Source organism: Pelodiscus sinensis, chromosome 16 (genome assembly GCF_049634645.1).
Source record: "Pelodiscus sinensis isolate JC-2024 chromosome 16, ASM4963464v1, whole genome shotgun sequence".
Classification (NCBI taxonomy): domain Eukaryota; kingdom Metazoa; phylum Chordata; order Testudines; family Trionychidae; genus Pelodiscus; species Pelodiscus sinensis.
Window position 1 is genome coordinate 33,031,026 of NC_134726.1, and position 18,779 is coordinate 33,049,804.

General features: G+C 47.9%; 1 protein-coding gene across 13 annotated transcripts in view; it reads left to right on the plus strand.

The window, feature by feature from the left end:
- The window catches only part of MPRIP (myosin phosphatase Rho interacting protein), a 191,260-nt gene that overhangs the window by 156,704 nt on the left and 15,777 nt on the right, over positions 1 to 18,779 (plus strand). For 11 of the 13 annotated variants that reach the window (XM_075899715.1, XM_075899718.1, XM_075899719.1 and 8 more), the window contains 8 exons: positions 201 to 792; positions 1,821 to 1,937; positions 5,866 to 9,744; positions 12,828 to 12,975; positions 13,689 to 13,806; positions 14,593 to 14,752; positions 15,166 to 15,276; positions 17,443 to 17,529. In XM_075899715.1, coding sequence (XP_075755830.1) covers positions 201 to 792; positions 1,821 to 1,937; positions 5,866 to 9,744; positions 12,828 to 12,975; positions 13,689 to 13,806; positions 14,593 to 14,752; positions 15,166 to 15,276; positions 17,443 to 17,529 — 5,212 coding nt within the window. The remainder of the gene's footprint in view (positions 1 to 200; positions 793 to 1,820; positions 1,938 to 5,865; positions 9,745 to 12,827; positions 12,976 to 13,688; positions 13,807 to 14,592; positions 14,753 to 15,165; positions 15,277 to 17,442; positions 17,530 to 18,779) is intronic. The other 2 variants (XM_075899728.1, XM_075899727.1) reach the window with 1 other exon arrangement.

Genomic DNA, 18,779 nt, shown 5'->3' on the forward strand with positions numbered 1-18,779 from the left:
GCATTAGCTCCTGGCCTAACTCCAGCTATCATGACGAGCATCAATGATGGTGGGAGAGGGATGCCCAGGAACGCACGTGGCATTTCAGTGGGCTTTGGTCATGTCCCTGGGCAGTGGCTCTCTGGGCCCAAGTGTGAGCATGGGACTGAATCTCTTTAGAGGGCTGACAGATGTTTCTCTTTCCTCCTCTGTCCTCACAGCTCCTTGCCAGAAGAGAAAAGCAAAACCAGCTCTTCCTTTGAGACCTGTCCAAAGCCAAACGAGAAGCAGGACTTGGACCCAGCTGAGATGGACCCTGAGCAGAAGCGGAGCCGTGCCCGGGAGCGCCGGCGAGAGGGGCGCTCCAAAACCTTTGACTGGGCTGAGTTCCGCCCCATTCAGCAAGCCTTGGCGCAGGAAAGAGCCATTGCGGCAGAGTCCTCGAAGAGCAGCTCCGCAGCCTTCCCCAGGGAACACAGCACTTCGGACACAGACCCCGGGGAGCTGGAACGGGAGCGTGCTCGGCGGAGAGAGGAGAGACGCAAGCGCTTTGAGATGATCGATGCTGTTGATGGGGCAGGCCCAGAGGACATGTTGAGGATGGAGGTGGACAGGATCCCGGGCCTGCCCCTCACGGGGGAGGTGAAGCCACAGAATGTTCATGTGGAGATTGAGCAGCGATGGCACCAGGTGGAGACGACCCCTCTGCGTGAGGAGAAGCAAATCCCCATCATGCCCCTGCACCTGGCTCACCCAGATGACAGAGATGAAGGGCTCCACAAGCAGCAGCTAACCTCGCTGTTGGAGAAGGAGGTAAAATGAGAGTAGGGAGCAGGCCAGGGTTTTGGCTCCAAAGGGCTCTTTAGTCTATGTGGCAATGGGCCCTCACATTACACCAGGGCAGGTTGCAGCTGGAAGGTTGTCACAGGTTGACTGTATTGCTCCATTAAGAGCAAAGGGGATAAGTGGACACTATAGGGCCCCTTTGGGGGAAATACAGGGACCAGGCTCGTAGCCCTGGTGTTTCCCTTTCTCTTCCAATTTGATTGGCTTTTCCCTGCTTCCACGTCTCCTGGAAGGACAGTTAATGCAATGGGGATCCTTTGCAATCCAGCCCAGAGGCTGTGGTGGTTGGTAACAAGCCTTCCATGGTGACCTGAGCAGGTCCTGAACCCAGTCCAAGTGTATTAATGCTCTCTGAAATCAGGTGTCCGCTTCTGACCTTGTAATTCTGAGTGTGATTTTGTGTGTGTGTGTGTGTGTGTGTGTGTGTGCGCGCGCGCGCACACATGTGCACACAGCTCAGCTGACCCACACACCTTGTAAGTGTACAAAGCTGGTTCTGGTTATCTGCCACCTACAATGAGCAGTCTTGTGTTGCTGAAAACCGAAAAGAAAGTTGATGGCATAAATTAGTTAAAGGAGGGATAGGAAGCTCAGCTCACTTGAAGCGCCCCATGTCTGGTATGACACGAATCGGTTGCCGCAGGTCAGAGTTAAAGTGTATTAACAGAGCTCTGAGGGGCCCAAGACTGGACTAGCCAAGAGCAGTGCCAGTCAGAAATGAGCTGTGGTTGGGGGGAAGGAGAGCTTGTCTGGATTATGCCTGGCTCCTTCCAGTGCTGTTAATCCCTCATTTCAGCGAGCTTTGAGCGTTAACTAAATTCACAATGTTGAGGTTTGGGGTATTTAGTCTCAGGGAGGAGGGTTGGTCATATTAAATAAAGCTCAACTCCTAGAGGGACAAGAGGAGAGAGCTCCATGCTGAGTGCTTTTGAACCACTTCCTCCTATGCTTCCTCAGCCAGCCCTTAGGCTTCTGTCTTTGTCCATTTCCAACAGTTGGAGCAGAGTCAGAAGGAGGCGTCGGACCTCCTGGAGCAGAACCGGGTCCTGCAGGACCAGCTGAAGGTGGCCCTGGGCAGAGAGCAGAGTGCCAGGGAAGGTTACGTGTTGCAGGTAGGAGAGCGAGAGAGCAACATCTCCCATCTATCGCTGCACCTGCAAATGAACCTGTCGGGCTTCAGTCCAGGGTGCTCGTGAGTGCATCCAGCATGGACCAGAACAGTACAAAACCTACTGTGCCCCAAGAGTCTTTAGCCTGTCTTAAATGCTGCCATCATCCATTCCCAGCTTCGTAAAAGAGCATTTGTGTGTAGACACAGAAGATATGATGGCCGCTAAGGCTGTATCTAGATTACATCCCTCTTTCGACAGAGGGATGTAATTTAGGCACTTCACAATTGCAAATGAAACCGGGATTTGAATTTCCCGCGCTTCATTTGCATAATCACATAATGGCGCTCTTTCGAAAAAGTGCTATTTCGAAAGTAAAACCATGGCCTAGATGTTTACAGAAGGCTTTTTCAAAAGTTCCTGTAAACATCTAGACCATGGTTTTACTTTCGAAATAGCACTTTTTCGAAAGAGCACCATTATGTGATTATGCAAATGAAGCACGGGAAATTCAAATCCCAGCTTCATTTGCAATTTCGAAGTGCCTAATTTTCATCCCTCTGTCGAAAGAGGGATGTAATCTAGACGTACCCTAAGATTCCACTCAAGGAAAATGAACCCTAGAGGCATTGTGGATGCAACCTTGACAAAGTTCACTTGGATGTCAGATGTTGATGTGTGCACAGAGTCCCATCTCCTTTTTCCTGTGCATTTATGGCTCTAAATTCTCCTCTGGCCACATGGCCTTTCTTAGGGAACACAGTGGCTGTATTAAAGGCTGGTGGCTCTGAACCAGGCCTGGACTTGCATTTGGAGCAGTTAGGAAAGGAGAGAGGAGCTGCAGCTATTCTCTCCCCGTTCTCTGATAGGCTCTTAGATACAGCTCAAGAAGTCTCCAGCAGTGCCCCTGAAAGAAAAGGCAAAGCCTGTGGAGCTGCAGCAGGCTGGCTCAGCAAGAATTCCTTTTCCTGAGATCTAGGTGGAGTTTTAGCTGCTGAGTTCTGTATGGTCAAATGTGCTGTGGGACAAGTTGGCTAATGGCTGTGCTCTGCATAGCCACATGGTAGTGGGGAGGGGAGACAAAGGGAAGGGGCTGAGTTTGTCATAAAAGGCTCAGTCCAAGGAAGGCAAGAAGCACCATGTGTGCCCGGTTACCCCTCTGGCTGAGAGGGATTTATCTGTTGGTATTTGTAGTATGGGAAGGCTCAGAGGCCCCAGTCAGGATTAAGGGCCCCTGCTGTGTGAATATATAGGAAGACACAGTCCCTGCCCCAGGACTTACAATTCAAGCTGCACTGAGGAGCTACAAAGAGCCTCCTGTGCAGTGTTTGTCTGGAAGGAGGGAGTCGCAAACTGGGGTCTCTGAGGAGGGAGGGATTCCCTAGGGTTTGAAATGAGTGGAGATCCTTCCAGGACGAAAACTAAATGGGCCTAGCAAAGTAGCCACCTGCACTGCAGAGAAAGCACCATCAGTTTCCAAGTGGGGAGACCTTCTCTCAACGTGCGACTGCCGACCAGACTTGGGAGCTCTACTTAGTCCCCTTGAAGTAGAAGAGCTGACAAGAAAAAGGGCTTGTAGGGGAGGGATAAAGGTCTTGGAGGGGCCCTCCAATGGGGCGGGAAGAAGAAAGCTAGACAATTCCTGTGTATATTAGCAGATTTCCAAATGTCCATTGGATTTGCCACTTCATTATCTGCAGCTGTAGCTTCCTCCTCTTAGTCTGTGTTTGATCTTCTGTTATGGCAGCAGTTCAATTTTGGCTATAGGCCCTGGGCAGGATCCCACATTTCCCCAACAACAGACCAACCGCAGCTTCCTACCTCCCTGAGACTGGAGCCTAGCAAATAGTAGACTAGCACAAAATTGGCTACCAAAACCTGCTTCACCATGCTTGACACTGAGTTGACCTTAGTGCCTTTGAAATTAGGACTAAGAGCAAGAATCAAATACCCCAGCTGGTGGGGGCAAGTCAGCTCTAATATAGTACCAACCAGCCCACTTTTTCATCTAAACCAGTGGTTCCCAAACTTTTCGGCATCACGCTCCCTTTTTTGATTTTTGAAACTCCTCCTCCCCCCAACTCCCCCATAGCAGCAAAACTTGATTGGGGAGGGGGAGGCTGAGTCACCTTGTGCTCCCCCTGGAATTTCGGCACGCCCCCCAGTTTGGGAACCCATGATTTAAACCTTTTTTAAGAGTTTGAAAATGTCTGTCTTCCCCCTCCCTGCCTTTGATGGCTGCCTTTGTATTTCCTAAGTCGGGTGGGAAGGAGCAGAGCCAAAATTCCATGTGAAAATTGAGTGTTTCTAGTCCAGCAAGAACCCTGTTCCCGGTCAACCATCAATTTATTAAGGGTCATGGTTGGTGCCCCACCACTAGCAGTTTTTAAATCAAGTTTGGATGTTTTTCTTAAAGTTATGCTCTGTTATATTAGAAACCTACTCTGGCCTGTGTCGTACAGGAGGTCAGACTAAATGATTGTATGGGCCCTGCAGTGGAATGTATGGATCTTTAATTTCGGCACTACTCTGCAGACCCAGAAAGTCTGAGTACACTTTAGAGTGCTTACCTGAATGGAGCTCCTGCATTTTTAAGGTCTTGTCCATGCCCAGGCCTTACCCTTTAACAGATACCTTTCATGGGCATGAACATTGTTGGCTCTAGACTGGCCTCAAGCAATCTGCACATTTCTTAATCATATCAAAGCTGTTGAACAATAGCCAGTACCGACGCATGCACCTTGCACTGAAGCCCTTTCTGAGCTCTTGTAACCCCCTCTGACATTTCTTGCTGATAAGTTTAATCACAATAGAAATATCTTGAACCCTTTGAATTCTAACGGGTGGGAAAGCGCTAGCACTCGCGCTTTTTCTTTTCGATACCTGAACTGTCTTCCAGTGCTGGTGAGGGAGGGAGTCACTTTACTAACCTCTCCGGGGTGGACATTCTTGCATGTTTTGGTGTTAAGCATGACTTTAATGTAATATAACTGAGTGTCACATCTGTGGGCTTTCCCTACCAGTAAACAGAGTACAGCAATGCAGGCCAAATTCCTAGGCTTAACACTGTGCTTCTTTTGCCTCTTCTCATTTGTGTATTTCTCTTAAAGATATATAATTTCTGTCGACTTATGCATGACTCTCTTTGTGAGTTTTCTCTTTGCATGCTACACTACTTTGGTTTGAATCTCACAAAGGTTTGTTTGTTTTTATTTTACATTCTCATCATACCTGTGTTTTCCCTTTCACTTGTCTTTTTTTACAGGTAGAAAGATTAGCTCCTCCTTACTCTTAAGATTTTAGTAATAAGATTTTTTTTTTAAAAGATGAGCAATCAGATGAAGATGCCTGTTTAGCCATAACAGAAATGACATCATTATGGCAGCCATCTCCTCTTCCTGTGGCTTGGCAGGAAGTGATGTCATTTACTTTCAGCCTCACTTTGTTACTGTTTTTGTTCTGAAGGACTTTGTTACCTGCAACTGTGCACTTTTTGTTTCACACCAACTAAACAAACACACTAAATAGAGCCACTCTTCTCTCCCCAGCCTGTTTCCTTCCCTCCTTCTCGTCCTCACTCCCTCCTACTCTTTTGTCTGTTTTATTTCCTATTGTTTCCTTTTCCATTGTTTTAGGTTTTTTTACTTGTTTCTCATAGCCTGTTACCTTAGAGCTGTTTCAGTGTTATCATGTGTATTTTCTGTTCATCAGAAGCCGCTATCATTCCCTTTAAAAAAACAAACAAACAAACAAAAAAAGTTGGTTAAAAAAAAATTATGTACCAAGAACAGAAACCTTCCAAAATTGGACCATGTGGGTAGCAGTCAAAACAATCCAAGGAGCTTTCCTATGGCCAGACCTGGCCAGAGGTGTGACACTCAGAACTGGGACTCAAGTATTACTAATTTAGTATTTAATTAATTTTTTTAAGACCGAGGTGGCAGCCTCACCGTCGGGTGCCTGGCAGAGGCTCCATAAAGTCAATCAAGACCTCCAAAGTGAGCTGGAAGCTCAGTGCCAGCGTCAGGAGCTGATCAATCAGCAGATCCAGTCACTGAAGCGTAGCTATGGTGAGGCAAAGGATGTGATCCGGCATCATGAAGCTGAGATTCAGAGCCTACAGGCAAGGCTCAGTAATGCTGCAGCTGAGCTATCCATCAAAGAGCAAACTCTGGCCAAGCTGAAGAGCGACTTAAAGAGTGAGAAGGAGAAAGCCAAAGAGCAGCTGGAGGAGTGGCAGCACAGTGAGACCACTCTGAGCTCCCAGTTAAAAGCAAGTGAGCAAAAGCTAAAGAATGCAGAGGCGCTGCTGCTGGAAAAGACGCAGGAGCTGAGGGATCTTGAAATGCAACAGGCTTTACAGAGGGACCACCAGAAAGAAGTGCAGAGGCTCCAGGACAGGATAGCAGACCTGAGTAGGCAGCTGAATACTAGCGAACAGGCTCGGATCCTAATGGAGGAAAAGTTGCAGAAGAATTATGAGGCTTTGTTGGAAAGCTGTGAGAAGGAAAAGCAGATTTTAATTCAGAGTTTGAAGGAGGTGGAGGATAAGGCCAGCGAGTATGAGAATCAACTTCAAAACAATGAGCAGCAGATGGAAATACTTCAGAAAGAGAAACTCAGTGCCAAGTTTGAAGGCAGTGAGATTGTCCACCAGCTAGAGGAGCAACTGGAGATGAAGGAGGCCAGCATCCAGAAGCTTGCTGAGGACATCAAGGAACTTGAACGGGAGAGAGATCAGATCAAATGTAGGTTCCAAGAACTGATGAATCAGGTTGAAGAGTCAGATAATGAAGTTGCCAAGCTGCAAGCAAAGTTGAAAATGGAAGAGAGCAACTATGATAAGCTGGAGCAATTGTATGAGAAAGTATCAGATCAATTCCAGAGCGCACAGAAGGTGCTGGAAGAAAAGGAAGAAGAGCTGAGACACGTTAAGGAAATGCACTTGAGAATTGTTGAAAAGAAAGATCAAGACCTCAATGAGGCTTTGGTTAAAATGGCTGATCTTGGCAGCAGTTTAGAGGAAACAGAAGTAAGGTTACAAGCCAAAGAAGATGCTGTAAAAAAGTTAACTAATGTGGACTCAGTACCGTGTGCTAAAGATGTGGAGGACTTCTGCACTAATCTTGATGCTGATGAAAGTCACATTCCAGACTTGCCAGCTTCTGAGGGGCTTCTTGGTTTGAATTATGCACTAAAGGAGGAGGACAAAGGCCTTGAGACCAGCCAGAGAGAGGCTGGTGAGCAAACCATGTTGAATGTTGAAGAACTTAAGTCTCTGTTGAAGTCTACAGAGCTTCAAGACAGAGAGCCACAGCAGAAAGCCTTAGTGAAGCCTGATACAGGAACCCTAGGAGCTAAAAGGCAAAGAATTCGCTTCTCAAACATCCAGTGCCAAAAATACATCCATGCAGATGGGTCAGAGAAAAATTGGACTAGTAGCACATCTTCAGACACAAGCCAGGACAGGTCACTGTCTGAGGAAAGCATGACATCGGAACCAGCTCTTGGTTACCCAGTCTCAGGAAGCACTGACCCTGAGACTTATCTCTCAATCATCCATTCCCTGGAAACCAAACTTTACATCACGGAGGAAAAGCTCAAAGATGTGACCATGAAGCTTGAGAGCCAGCAAGGCCATAACCAGGAAACCCTGATAGCCCTCCACAATCAGTGGGCCTTTACAGAGTCCCAGCTTAGGGAGCAACTCCAAGCCAGCTTGGCTGAAGTTGGTGCTCTGGTTTCACAGCTAGAAAATGAGAGACAGGAAAAGTTCAGAATGATAAAAAATCATGTCAGTGAGCTGGGAGACTTCCAAGTGAAAAATGATCAAACCCTGATCTGCTTAGAAAAATGCAGAGAGCAACTAAGAGCTTTACCCAACTCTGACAAGGAGAAAGAGAGAGATTTGATTCTTACCACTCTGTCCAGCATGGAAAGCACCTTGTCAAATGCAGTCCAGGTCTTGCAAGGGACGCCCATCTCCTCTGATTATCAGCAGAGCGAAAGCTGCATGGCTCAAACACCACCTGCAGAAGGGAGTTTGCTGGAAGAAGAGAAATTCACTTCCCAGCAGCAGCCAGTTGAAATGTCTGATGGTGACCAGTTAAGACTGCTTTCTGAGAGGATAGCATTTGAAGCCTCCCTGATCAACCAAATAGCAGAATCTCTGAAAAATGTAAGTTCAGAGATTTCCCAGATTCTCAGAGAGATTCATGGGACAGCTGAGGTGGTTTTTTTAGAGCCAGCAAATGTTCCACATACAGCAATTGCCTTGGCCAACATCTTATCTAAGAAGCTGCTTCTGGAAGGGGAATTTTGGAGCCAGGTGGAGGAACTGAGAAAACACTTGGGCACCAGAGAAGAGGAAGGAGGCAAAACAGAAGCCGTTAGCCTTAGTTTTCCCCAAAGCCTTGTCCACACAGTAGCAGATGCGACGTTGATCAGGGCAGAACTTGGTTTTGTTGCACAGACAATGAGAGAGTCTTTTCATCAGAGGTTAAAAACAATTGAAGAAGACCTCCACAATACCAAAACAGCTCTCCAGCAACATAAATGCATGTTGGAGGAAATCATCAAAGCATACAGGACTTCTGAATTTGATAGGGTTATGCATCAAATTTCAGAAGCACTGGAAATTCAAAAAGATGCTTCAGAAAGAACCCAAACCTCTTGGGATAGGAGCCACCTCAAGGTGATACCATGTCAAGATTCAGCCAAGACGATGGAGGGCCGTGGTTTGCCAGACCATAGTAGTGAAGCTCTTGTTACTATTCAAGAAGACCTTGCCCAACAACTAAAAGAAAAAGCAAATGTTCTTAAAGAAATATCTGTTGCCTTACTATCCTTATCCCCTGAGGAAGCCATACAAGATTGCCAAAAGCTCCTAAAAATTGCTCAGAGTCTTTCATATCATATGTGCATGGAAGGTCTTGAGCGCTATTCATCATTGTTAGTTCAAGATGCAATTATCCAGGCTCAGGTTTGTTATGGGGCTTGCAAAGTTAGAATTGAGTATGAAAGGGAGCTAAAGTTTTACAAAGAATCCTTGCAAGACATGGATGCTCTGTGTCAAGAGCGTGTGAAGACCGTGTCCGCCCTTCGTGAGGAATATGAAGACTTGCTTCGAAAGCAGCAGAGTGAATATGCCGAGATGATAGCTATCATTGAAAGGGAGAACATAGACCTTAAGGCAAAAGTGTCTCAGCTGGACAATCAGCGAAGGCTCTTGGAGGAAGAAGAGCACAAACACAGCAAAAACTTGTGTGAGTTACAAGGCCGATATGAGGAGGAGATGCACAATGTGATTGAACAGTTGAATAGGACAGAGGACACTCTGAAGGCAGAGAGGACAGAGGGCCTAAATCAACTTGATGCCATCGTACGAGATAAGCAAAACATGGAGCGATATCACTTTGAGCAAATGCAAATGTTGGAGGACAAGTTCCAGGCCAAGATAAAGGAACTGCAAATCATCCACAACGAGGAACTGCATACTTTGCAGGAGCATTACAACCAGAACTTGCAGCGCTTACAAGAAACACTAGACAATTACCAGAGGCAGCACCCAGAAGCCTTGCCTTCCGAAGGGCCTGAAACCAGTGACCAGAAAGTGTGGGCAACAGATCAGCCTGAGGGCAGGATGCAGATCTCTGAGAATGAGTTAAATTCCATGCACGGTTTGAGAGAGCGCATTCAAGAGCTGGAGGCCCAGATGAATGCCATGAGAGATGAGTTGGAGAACAAGCACGTGGAGGGGAATGCTTCAGCACTGAGGGAAAAATACCAGAAAGACTTTGAGAACCTGAAGGTTTTGAATACGTTTAATTTTACCCAATAACCCTTCCTTCCTATCAATGCAATGTTCCAGTTTGTTGGGAAGCCCTTGTAGGACATATGGTTCCTCCTGCAGGGACTAAGGAACAACAATGCCTATAAGACCTAGGATAGTTAAGAGAAACTAAACCAATTAAAATGACCTGTAAAATCTCTCTCTGTGCACATTCGTTTTCTCCATGCTTCCCTTCTCTGTGCAGGGATGCATTCTAGATGTATTACTTAGGGCATCCACTCCCTTGTACCTAGCTGTTTTTTAAAAAAAAAAACCAACAACTTGAGCACAATGAGAGAGAATTATTTGATTGGAAACAGTGACACAGACTGCTAGTGATTTAGTGGTGGGAATCAGGCTCCAAAATGGCTGTAATAATGTCACACTGTAAGCAAGCCACCTCAAACATGAACATTGCAGAGTCTTCCCCTCGTGCCTGATTCATGTGTTCCGGGAAAAGCAACTTCAGAGTTGTCTCTTCCATTCTGATCAAAGTCCCCATCCAGCGCCATTGCCTTCAGAGCCCTAATGAGGAATGTACATGTATGCTCTCAAAACACAGATTTGTGGGAAGAGGGGGGAATCTGGCTGGGTAAGAGAGGACAAGTTCTAGAGACAAAAAATGAATACTAATCTTGGCTTTATGTGGCTAACAGGGAAATCCAATGTTGCTGTTTTTTTCCAGCAGCTTTTTACATAACAAACAGTGCACAGTTGTTGGAGCCCAGAAGTAGGTACAGAAACAAAGTCTGAAGGAAAAGGAGCAATGGCTACAAAATGCCTTTACACTGAATGCTCCATCATTCAGGGCTGGCTAGAAAAGCAGAACCCTGCATTACAGCTTCTAAAGACTGTTGATTTTTGAACTTGAGACCATTTCCAGCTGGGAGCTCGTTCTGTAGCAGTGAAATATGAACTTGCAAACAGTGCTCCAGCTAATTTCCAGGTTGAATATGGAGCAAGGTCCCAGGTTCGTGGGCAGAAGCAAGCCAGAGGCGCTTGCAAGGGAGCAGTAATCCCTCCGAGTCAGCAAAGAGATATGAAAGTAAGGAGCGTGCCAGAGTCCAGCAGCAGCATTAGAGCACAGTGCAATCTGGAAGGGTTGGAAGCATGAGATGGGGGCTAGGGTTTATGCCAGCTTCTGGATACATGGAATTTTTAGCCTGGAAAGAAAGGTAGTTCTGCCCTAGCCTCTCTGCCTTCTCCTGAAAAGCAAACCCATCATTTGGCAAGGAGTCTGGATAGCTCAGAGTGTTAAGGACAGGAACAGCATTTCTGAAATGCACAAGTGTGGGTATCTGTTGCCATTACTTCCACAGACTGTTCCAAACTCCAGCTAAAAAGACCTTGAAATCAGCGTGTCAGGCAACATGCCGTTTTTCAAATAGGGCCAGGGAGGAGCGTTCTTGCTTTACAAACAATTCTTTCTGTTATGCATCCCACAGTAGCCTTTTCACTGCTTCCAAACTCGAACTGCCATTAGACCTTACTGCCTCAGCGATTTTCAAACTGACTCCCTGGTGGAGACTGCTGGAAACCTGAAGTTTGCCAGATGGAAAAACAATAGAGCAGTAACCTTTGGCAGAACTGTCTTGAGGAAGGGCAGAGATATTCAGGGGACAGAAACAAAAATAAAATGTTAATCTTGGTTACTAGAAAGCTAACTGAGGCACTTAGAGAGAGAGAGAGAGAGATTCTCCTTAGCACACTGGAGAGCTTTATAAATCTCACTAATACATATATAGGCTTGAGCATACTGTTGGGTATTCTTGGGTGCAGACTTGTGCATTTACAGCAATGCATTTGCAATAGAATAAATACTGTACCTACAACTCAATGTTGAGAAGTACTTTGCAATTTTCCTCCCTGTGTTATGACTGAAGATAAGAATGTTATCAAAGCAAGGCTGCCTCACCTTGATACTCAGTCAGCCAAGTCCAGATAGATTATGGCACTGAGTTATTAGCAAGGAACAAGGCAGAGAAAATGAAAAATGCCTCAGGATAAAAACTACCATTTCAGTGGTAGTTGCAACCCTAAATTGCAACTTCTGTAGCCTGCACTGGAGATTCGGGCTTTGAAGAGAGACTGGAAAGCACAAAATTAATTGCTTTTCAAAATGAGGAAGTGATAGTCTGGTGAGAGCCTGTTACAGGACAGCTCCATCCTCTGCAAACTCGCCGGTAACCTCCTTCCTCACCCAAATAGAGCACTGTAGCTGCAGCTTAAACGGGCTCTACGCTCATGACTTCAGAGACCTCACACATGGTTCTTCTGATGCCTCCCCAGCATATCAAGTGGTTCTCCAACCCTCAGCCCCTACACATGCCTGTTGGTGCATCCGAGTCTTGGCCTGCAGAACATCCTGGCACTTACCACCACATGCCACTCCTTTACAGAGAAGTTTGGGATGGGAGAACATGAGAATGATTCCTGGGTGCGTGAAGCTGTCCTGAGCGCAGAGAGCAGCAAGCGCACAAAGGAAGCGAAGGGGCCTGAGGGGAGAGTGGGAAGCTTGGTGGGGGCAAGGAGGGCATGAACTCCTGCCCAGATGGGGGAGATGGGGAGAGCAAGGCTCTGGAAGTAGATACAGCAGAAGATAGGAAGCTAGCAAAGAGATGGTTGGGATGCAACTGTGTTAAATACATTTTCCTTCACTCAGTTAGGGCCTGATGCCAACCCTGCTGATGTTCATGCTGGTCTGTGCGTTCACTCCAGTGGGTGTTGGTTCAGGCCCTAGAGCATTTTGAAAATAGAACTCCCTTCCCCTCCCTCCCCTCGGCCAGCTGTTGGGCACTCCTTTCCCAGTAGTATTAGAGCTGGGGAGGAACCCCTACATCTGCCAGTCTGCCCTCTGGCTAGGGCAGGGCTGGGCCCTTCTATGTGCTTACTCCTTCATTGTCTGTCTCTCCATCTGTTTGCTGATGTGCACTGTGTTCTTCTTCCCCGCATTTGGGGCTCTGTGTGTGTTTGTGTTCGCTACAGGCTCCTTGCCTGAAAGGCCCTCGCTCCAGACCTTCTGCTAGGAAGGTAAATTTCAGCTCGTTCTCTTCCGTTTTCAGGCGACATGTGAACGAGGGTTTGCAGCCATGGAAGAGACACATCAGAAGAAGATTGAGGATCTGCAGAGGCAACACCAACGGGAACTGGAGAAACTGCGGGAGGAGAAAGATCGCCTGCTAGCAGAAGAAACAGCCGCTACCATCTCCGGTAAGAGGCCAGCAAAGTAGCTGCTCTACTGATGTGTGATGATGGGGGGTGAGGGAAGGATCCTTCATCTGTATGCATGAGGAAATGATGGGATGGATGGAACACTCGGGACAAGACAGGGTGGACAACGTGCTGCATGATCAGTCCAGAGCACTGGAGCTGGTCTCTAGTCTGGTGGTGGGAGACCAGGGTGGGTGAAAGGAACAAGGACCCTGGAATATAATCAGGGGAGTGTGTACTGGCTCTGGGGCATGGTTAGATATGGGGCAAGGGCTGATGGCTCTCCATCAATCGCCCCCTAAGCCCCGCTCTATCTCTTGTTCTGATGTTCCTCCCCTTAGCAGTGATGTAGCCCAGTCAGTTTTCTGTTCCATCTGAGGGAGACATTACTTATTGCTGGGGCTAATTTATTACCCATTCCACAGTGACTTCGTTCTTTCGTGCTTATGAGCATTTAAAATGCCCGAACACAGGCCTTGTGCATTCAGAGTCCCATAATTCAGGGAATAAACTGTGAATCAGGCAATTGTTGAACTTTATTAAAAAGTAAGATTTGCAGAAGCCCTTTCGCTGCTTTATGGCCAGTGCCATGTAATAAAATGATTGTGAAATAGGGAAATTACTCACCAAGGTGATTCACATTTGGGGGGTGGGGGCTAGTTGTAAATGCACTGCCTCCTGCAGAGCATTAATCCTCTTCCTGTCCTGTGCAGCCATCGAAGCCATGAAAAACGCCCACCGTGAGGAGCTGGAGAGGGAGCTGGAGAAAACCCAGCGCTCCCAGATCAGCAGTGACAACTCGGACATTGAGGCCCTCAGGAAGCAGTACTTGTAGGTTTTTCTCTCCCCATCCTCCTCTTCCCCTCCCCCGCCCCCCGACTATGTGCTGCTAACGCTCTACACAGCTTGACTCACCAGACACGTTTTTACTCCTCTTGGAAGTGAGACACTGGGACAGAGTCAGACTGTTCTAGAAGGTGATGTGGAAGCTCCTTTCAGTGCCCCTCCTTCTTAACCTGTGCTCTGCCAGTGTCCCTCAGTCCTGGCCTGCAGTCCCCTGCCATCCCTGTTGTAGGTTCCCAGAAATCTTTAAGTGATACCCGTATCTGCATTATTCCCTTTGTTACAGTTAACCTAGCATGTGGATGCATGGAGGTGTTTTCCACCCTGCTGGAACTTTGTTATTGCTCAGTCAAATCTGTTTGCACAATGCAAAAGCACAAGCCTTTGGTGAGGACCAGATCTGTGTTAATACAGGAGTTGGATGAAGAGCTGAGTTGCTTTATCCCACATATAATATAACTGTGCTCAGCCCAGTCCACCCGCGCATAGTCTTTCCCTCTGAGCTGAGAACAAGCATGGTAGCTTTCAGCCTAAAGAATCATTTTTAAGTGATCAAAGGACGTGCCTAAACTGTGGGTGCCAGAGGTGGATAGGAAGGGGTTTCAGGAAAGGAGGAGGTTAGCTGGCCACCTGGACTTGAGATTCTTTCAAAAGCAGAGAGTCTCCCTCACCTTCCAGGCAGATGTCCTGCTATCCTTGGGCTGTGGGCTTCATCGCTGGAAAGCTGTGGACATGGCCCCAGCCTATCTGCCTCTTGGTTTTGCCCCGCTGCAGGGAGGAGCTGCAGTCGGTCCAGCGGGAACTGGAAGTCCTTTCAGAGCAGTACTCCCAGAAGTGCTTGGAGAACGCTCACTTGGCCCAGGCCCTGGAGGCTGAGAGGCAGGCCCTCCGCCAGTGCCAGCGAGAGAACCAGGAGCTCAACGCACACAATCAGGTGAGGCAGCAGCTGCCCTAGAGCTCCTCGCCTGGTCACTGCTTTCAATGGGATTTTTGGAGGAGGGCATGGCTTCTTCTGGGGGAAGAGCTGTGTCTGCTCTGCTGTCCTGAGCCTAAGTAATAACATTAAAGTGATGTTAAAAGTAAGCTAGCACCAAAACAGCCCCAAGGCAGGGAGCTGTCCCAGATTGGTCCCCAGGACCTGACAGTGTCTGCATTCCTCTAGCTGTCTTCCCCCCCCCCACACTCCCCCCTATGCAATTCTGCATAGTTCAAATGGGGCTGAATGCATGGGGAGTCCCACAGAGGGAGCCTTGCAAGGCAACTGAAGACAAAACAACCAATGACAGCATTTGATAGGAATAATCCTATAACTCTTCTGCTTACAAAGTGACTCTTTCTTCTTTCCAGGAGCTGAATAACCGCCTAGCTGTGGAGATCACACGGTTACGGACTGGGGAGGGCGGGGGAGAGACTGCTGGCTCACCTCTCACGCAGGGCAAGGATGCCTATGAGTTGGAGGTAAGTGCCCTGGTCCCTTTACTAGAAGCTGCACAGGACCAGGAGGTAGACCCAAAGAAGCTGGTCTCTGCTTTGATGACTAAAGGCATTGCAGATAGTCCCAGCTGCAGATGGGCAAGGAGCAGTGTAGGCCTTGATCCCTGCCTGGCTCATGAATGACCCAAGATCCATCTCAGGCTCTCATAAAGAAATGCCCTGCCGTTAGACTAGGAAGAGTGGGGAGGGGTGGTTAGAAGGACAGTAAAATCACGCACGGTGTGATCTGAGAATGAGACGAGCCAACAGCTCCTGGGTTCTAATCAAACTTCTTTCTCTGGTTCCTCTGCTAGCCTTCGGCACATTATCTAACCCCTACCTTCCGTTTTTCAGCCCTAATGTGGTTGGTTGAGAGATATTTAGGTACAGGCATGTGCGAGTGTAATTCATTGTCAGCACAAACTCCAGGCACAGTTTTCTCTCCAAGTGGGCCCCATCTTTGAACTGCCCCAAAGAACAGCCTGGACTGAACTATCATAGAACTGTAGGGCTGGAAGGGACCTCAAGAGGTCATTTAGTCCAGTCCCCTGCACTCAAGGCAGGACTAAGTATTATTTAGACCAGTGGTTCTCAACCGTGGACCATTTGGCTCCCCGGGGGCCACGCCCTACCTCTAGGGGGCCACATGGAAAAAACGGAACATTAGGTAAATTATGTACCTTTTTTTCCAACTAACAGCGGCTATGAGGGGGGCCACAGAGGTAAACGAGGCTCCGAAGGGGGCCATGAGCAAAAAGTTGAGAAACACTGATTTAGACCATCCCTGACAGGTGTTTGGCTAAGCTGCACTTAAAAATCTCCAGTGATGGAAACAACCTCCCTAGGCAATTTAATCCAGTGCTTAGCCACCCTGACAATTAGGACGTTTTTCCTAACGTCCAACCTAAATCCCTCTTCCTTCTGTTTAAGCCCATTGCTTCTTGTCCTATCCTCAGAAGTTAGAGAACAACGTATCTCCCTCATCCTTATAACATCCTTTATGTACCTGACAAATGTTATGTCCACTCTGTCTTCTCTCCTTCAGACTAAACAAACCCAGCTATTTTAATCTTCCTTCATAAGTCATGTTTTCTAGACCTTTAATCATTTTTGTTGCTTTTCTAAGGACTTTCTCCAGTTTCTAAAATGTGGCACCCAGAACTGAGCACAATACTCCAGTTGAGGCCTAATCAGCATGGAGTAGAGCTGAAGAATTACTACTTGCAGGGCCAGATGACCATTTTGCGGGGCCCGGGGCAGCATAATTCTGCGGGGCCCCCCCCTTTGCCACGGCGCATGCGCGGGGCTTTCTGAAGCCCGGGGCCCGGGGCGGCCACCCCGTTCTCCCTGCCATATATCCGCCCCTGACTACTTGTGTCTTGCTCACAACACTCCTGTTAATACATTCCAGAATGAAGTTTGTTTTTTTGCAGCAGTGTTACACTGTTGACTCCTATTTAGCTTGGGATCCACTATGACCCCTAAATCCCTTCCTAGACAGTCCTGTCCCATTTTGTATGCATGCAAACTGATTATTCCTTCCAAAGTGGAGTACTTTGGATTTGTCCGTATTGAATTTCATTCTATTTGTTTGTCCAGATCATTTTGAGTTTCAGTGCTGTCTTCCAGTACACTTGCAACTCTTTCCAGTGTGGTATCGTCCGCAAACTTAATACTCTCTGCCATTATCTAACTCATTGATGAAGATATTGGACAGAACTGGAACCAGATCTAATGCCCATGGGACCCTACTTAATATGTCCTTCCAGCTTGACTGTGACCGGCTAATAACTACTCTTTGGGAACAGTTTTCCAACCAGTTACGCACCTGCCTGTTAATAGCCCCACCTAGGTTGTATTTCCCTAGTTTGTTTGAGACAGTCATGTGAAATAGTATCACAAGCCTCACTAAAGTCAAGATAGACCACATGTACCACAAGGTTTGTTATGCTGTCAAAGAAATCTTCTGGTTTCACATGATTTGTTCTTGACAAATCCATGCTGTTACTTGAGACCTACTTGCTCATTTATTACCTGATCAGACTCAATGGGCTCCCTGTTACTCCTGAAGCTGTCGCTTACTGTATCTTTCTAGTGTGTGTGTGAGCCTATGTTTCTGGGTGAAAATGCCTGGTCTCTGTTTCCCTACAGGTACTATTGCGGGTCAAGGAATCCGAAATCCAGTATCTGAAGCAGGAGATCAGCTCCCTCAAAGATGAACTGCAGACTGCACTGAGGGTAATGCCTAGGGCAGGGCTGTCTCTGAACGCCCTCTGTCCTGCATGGGTTTGCTCATTTTCAGGGGGGAGTTAACTAACTATTTTTAAGAGTTGAATCAGCATTTAAACATTGCTCTGCCTTAACTGACACGGCCACTTGTGGGTTATTGACTTTGTGCTATAAATGAAGTCTCTGGAAGCATCAAACCAGGATTTGTTTTGGTCTCTTCCTGGAAAGATTTGACCTTACATGGTTTTGTCCTAGTTTTCTGTGACATCAGATTTTAAATGTCCTGTGTTAAATACACAAACCCTGCGAATAGCATAAGAGATTAATTTGCTGAGGCATGTTCTCAACATTTTAGTTCCATGCCATTTTCCTGATTTAAACAGAAAGCCACAAACAATACATTCTGCAATAAACTAACTGGTGTGAATGTGTAGCACCATAGGCAGTGAGTTATATGGGATCGTGGTACCCATGCTCCAGGAGTATTCAGAGCTGGGGGCCCTGCTCCACCAATATTTGGAGCTGGGTCTCTCCCCCAGCCCTGGTTGGAGCGGGCCCTGGCCCTCCCCTGCTGGCCTCCCCGCCTGGCCCCGGAGCATCCCCTCCCTCCCCCCTCCCAGCCCCGGAGCGTCCCTGCCGGAATGAAAGCTGCGCATGCGCAGCGTGCTGAAACGCTGCGCAAGAGCTGAGAGGGGAGACGCCCGGGCATGGCATGACGTCACGGCCTGGGACTTTAAAACCGCACGGCTCAGCTCCAGGCCCGGCAAGTGGTCTGGCGCCCCAGAAGCAACTGGGGCCCATTCACAGACTCCAGCACTGCAAACTGGAAGTAAGAAGGTGGGGAGAGGAGGGGTGTGGTGGGGTAGGGTGGGGAGGGGGAAGAATAGAGGGAAGGGGCGGGAGAGGAAGGGGCTTGTGCTGAGGAGAGGGGGGCAGGTCAGGAGAAGAAAGGGGAAGGTACCAAGGGACATGGTGGAGGAGAGACAAATGCCAGGCGGCCAAGTGGAGACTGAGGAAAAGGGCAGGAGGGGAGGTGTCAGTGGGAGGGGGGACAGGGTGATGCTGGGAGAGGAGAGGGTAAGGTCATTGGGAGCTTGGGGGGGGGGAAGGGGGAGGTGCTGGGAGAAGGCTTGAAAGAAGGGGTGGGCATGAGGCAGGCGGGGATGGAGCAAGTCATGTGAGGGCACAGGGGCATGAGGGGAACAGGGGGCAGAGGTTAGTAAGGGAGTGAGTATCAGGGAAAGAGGGCAAAGGGGGCA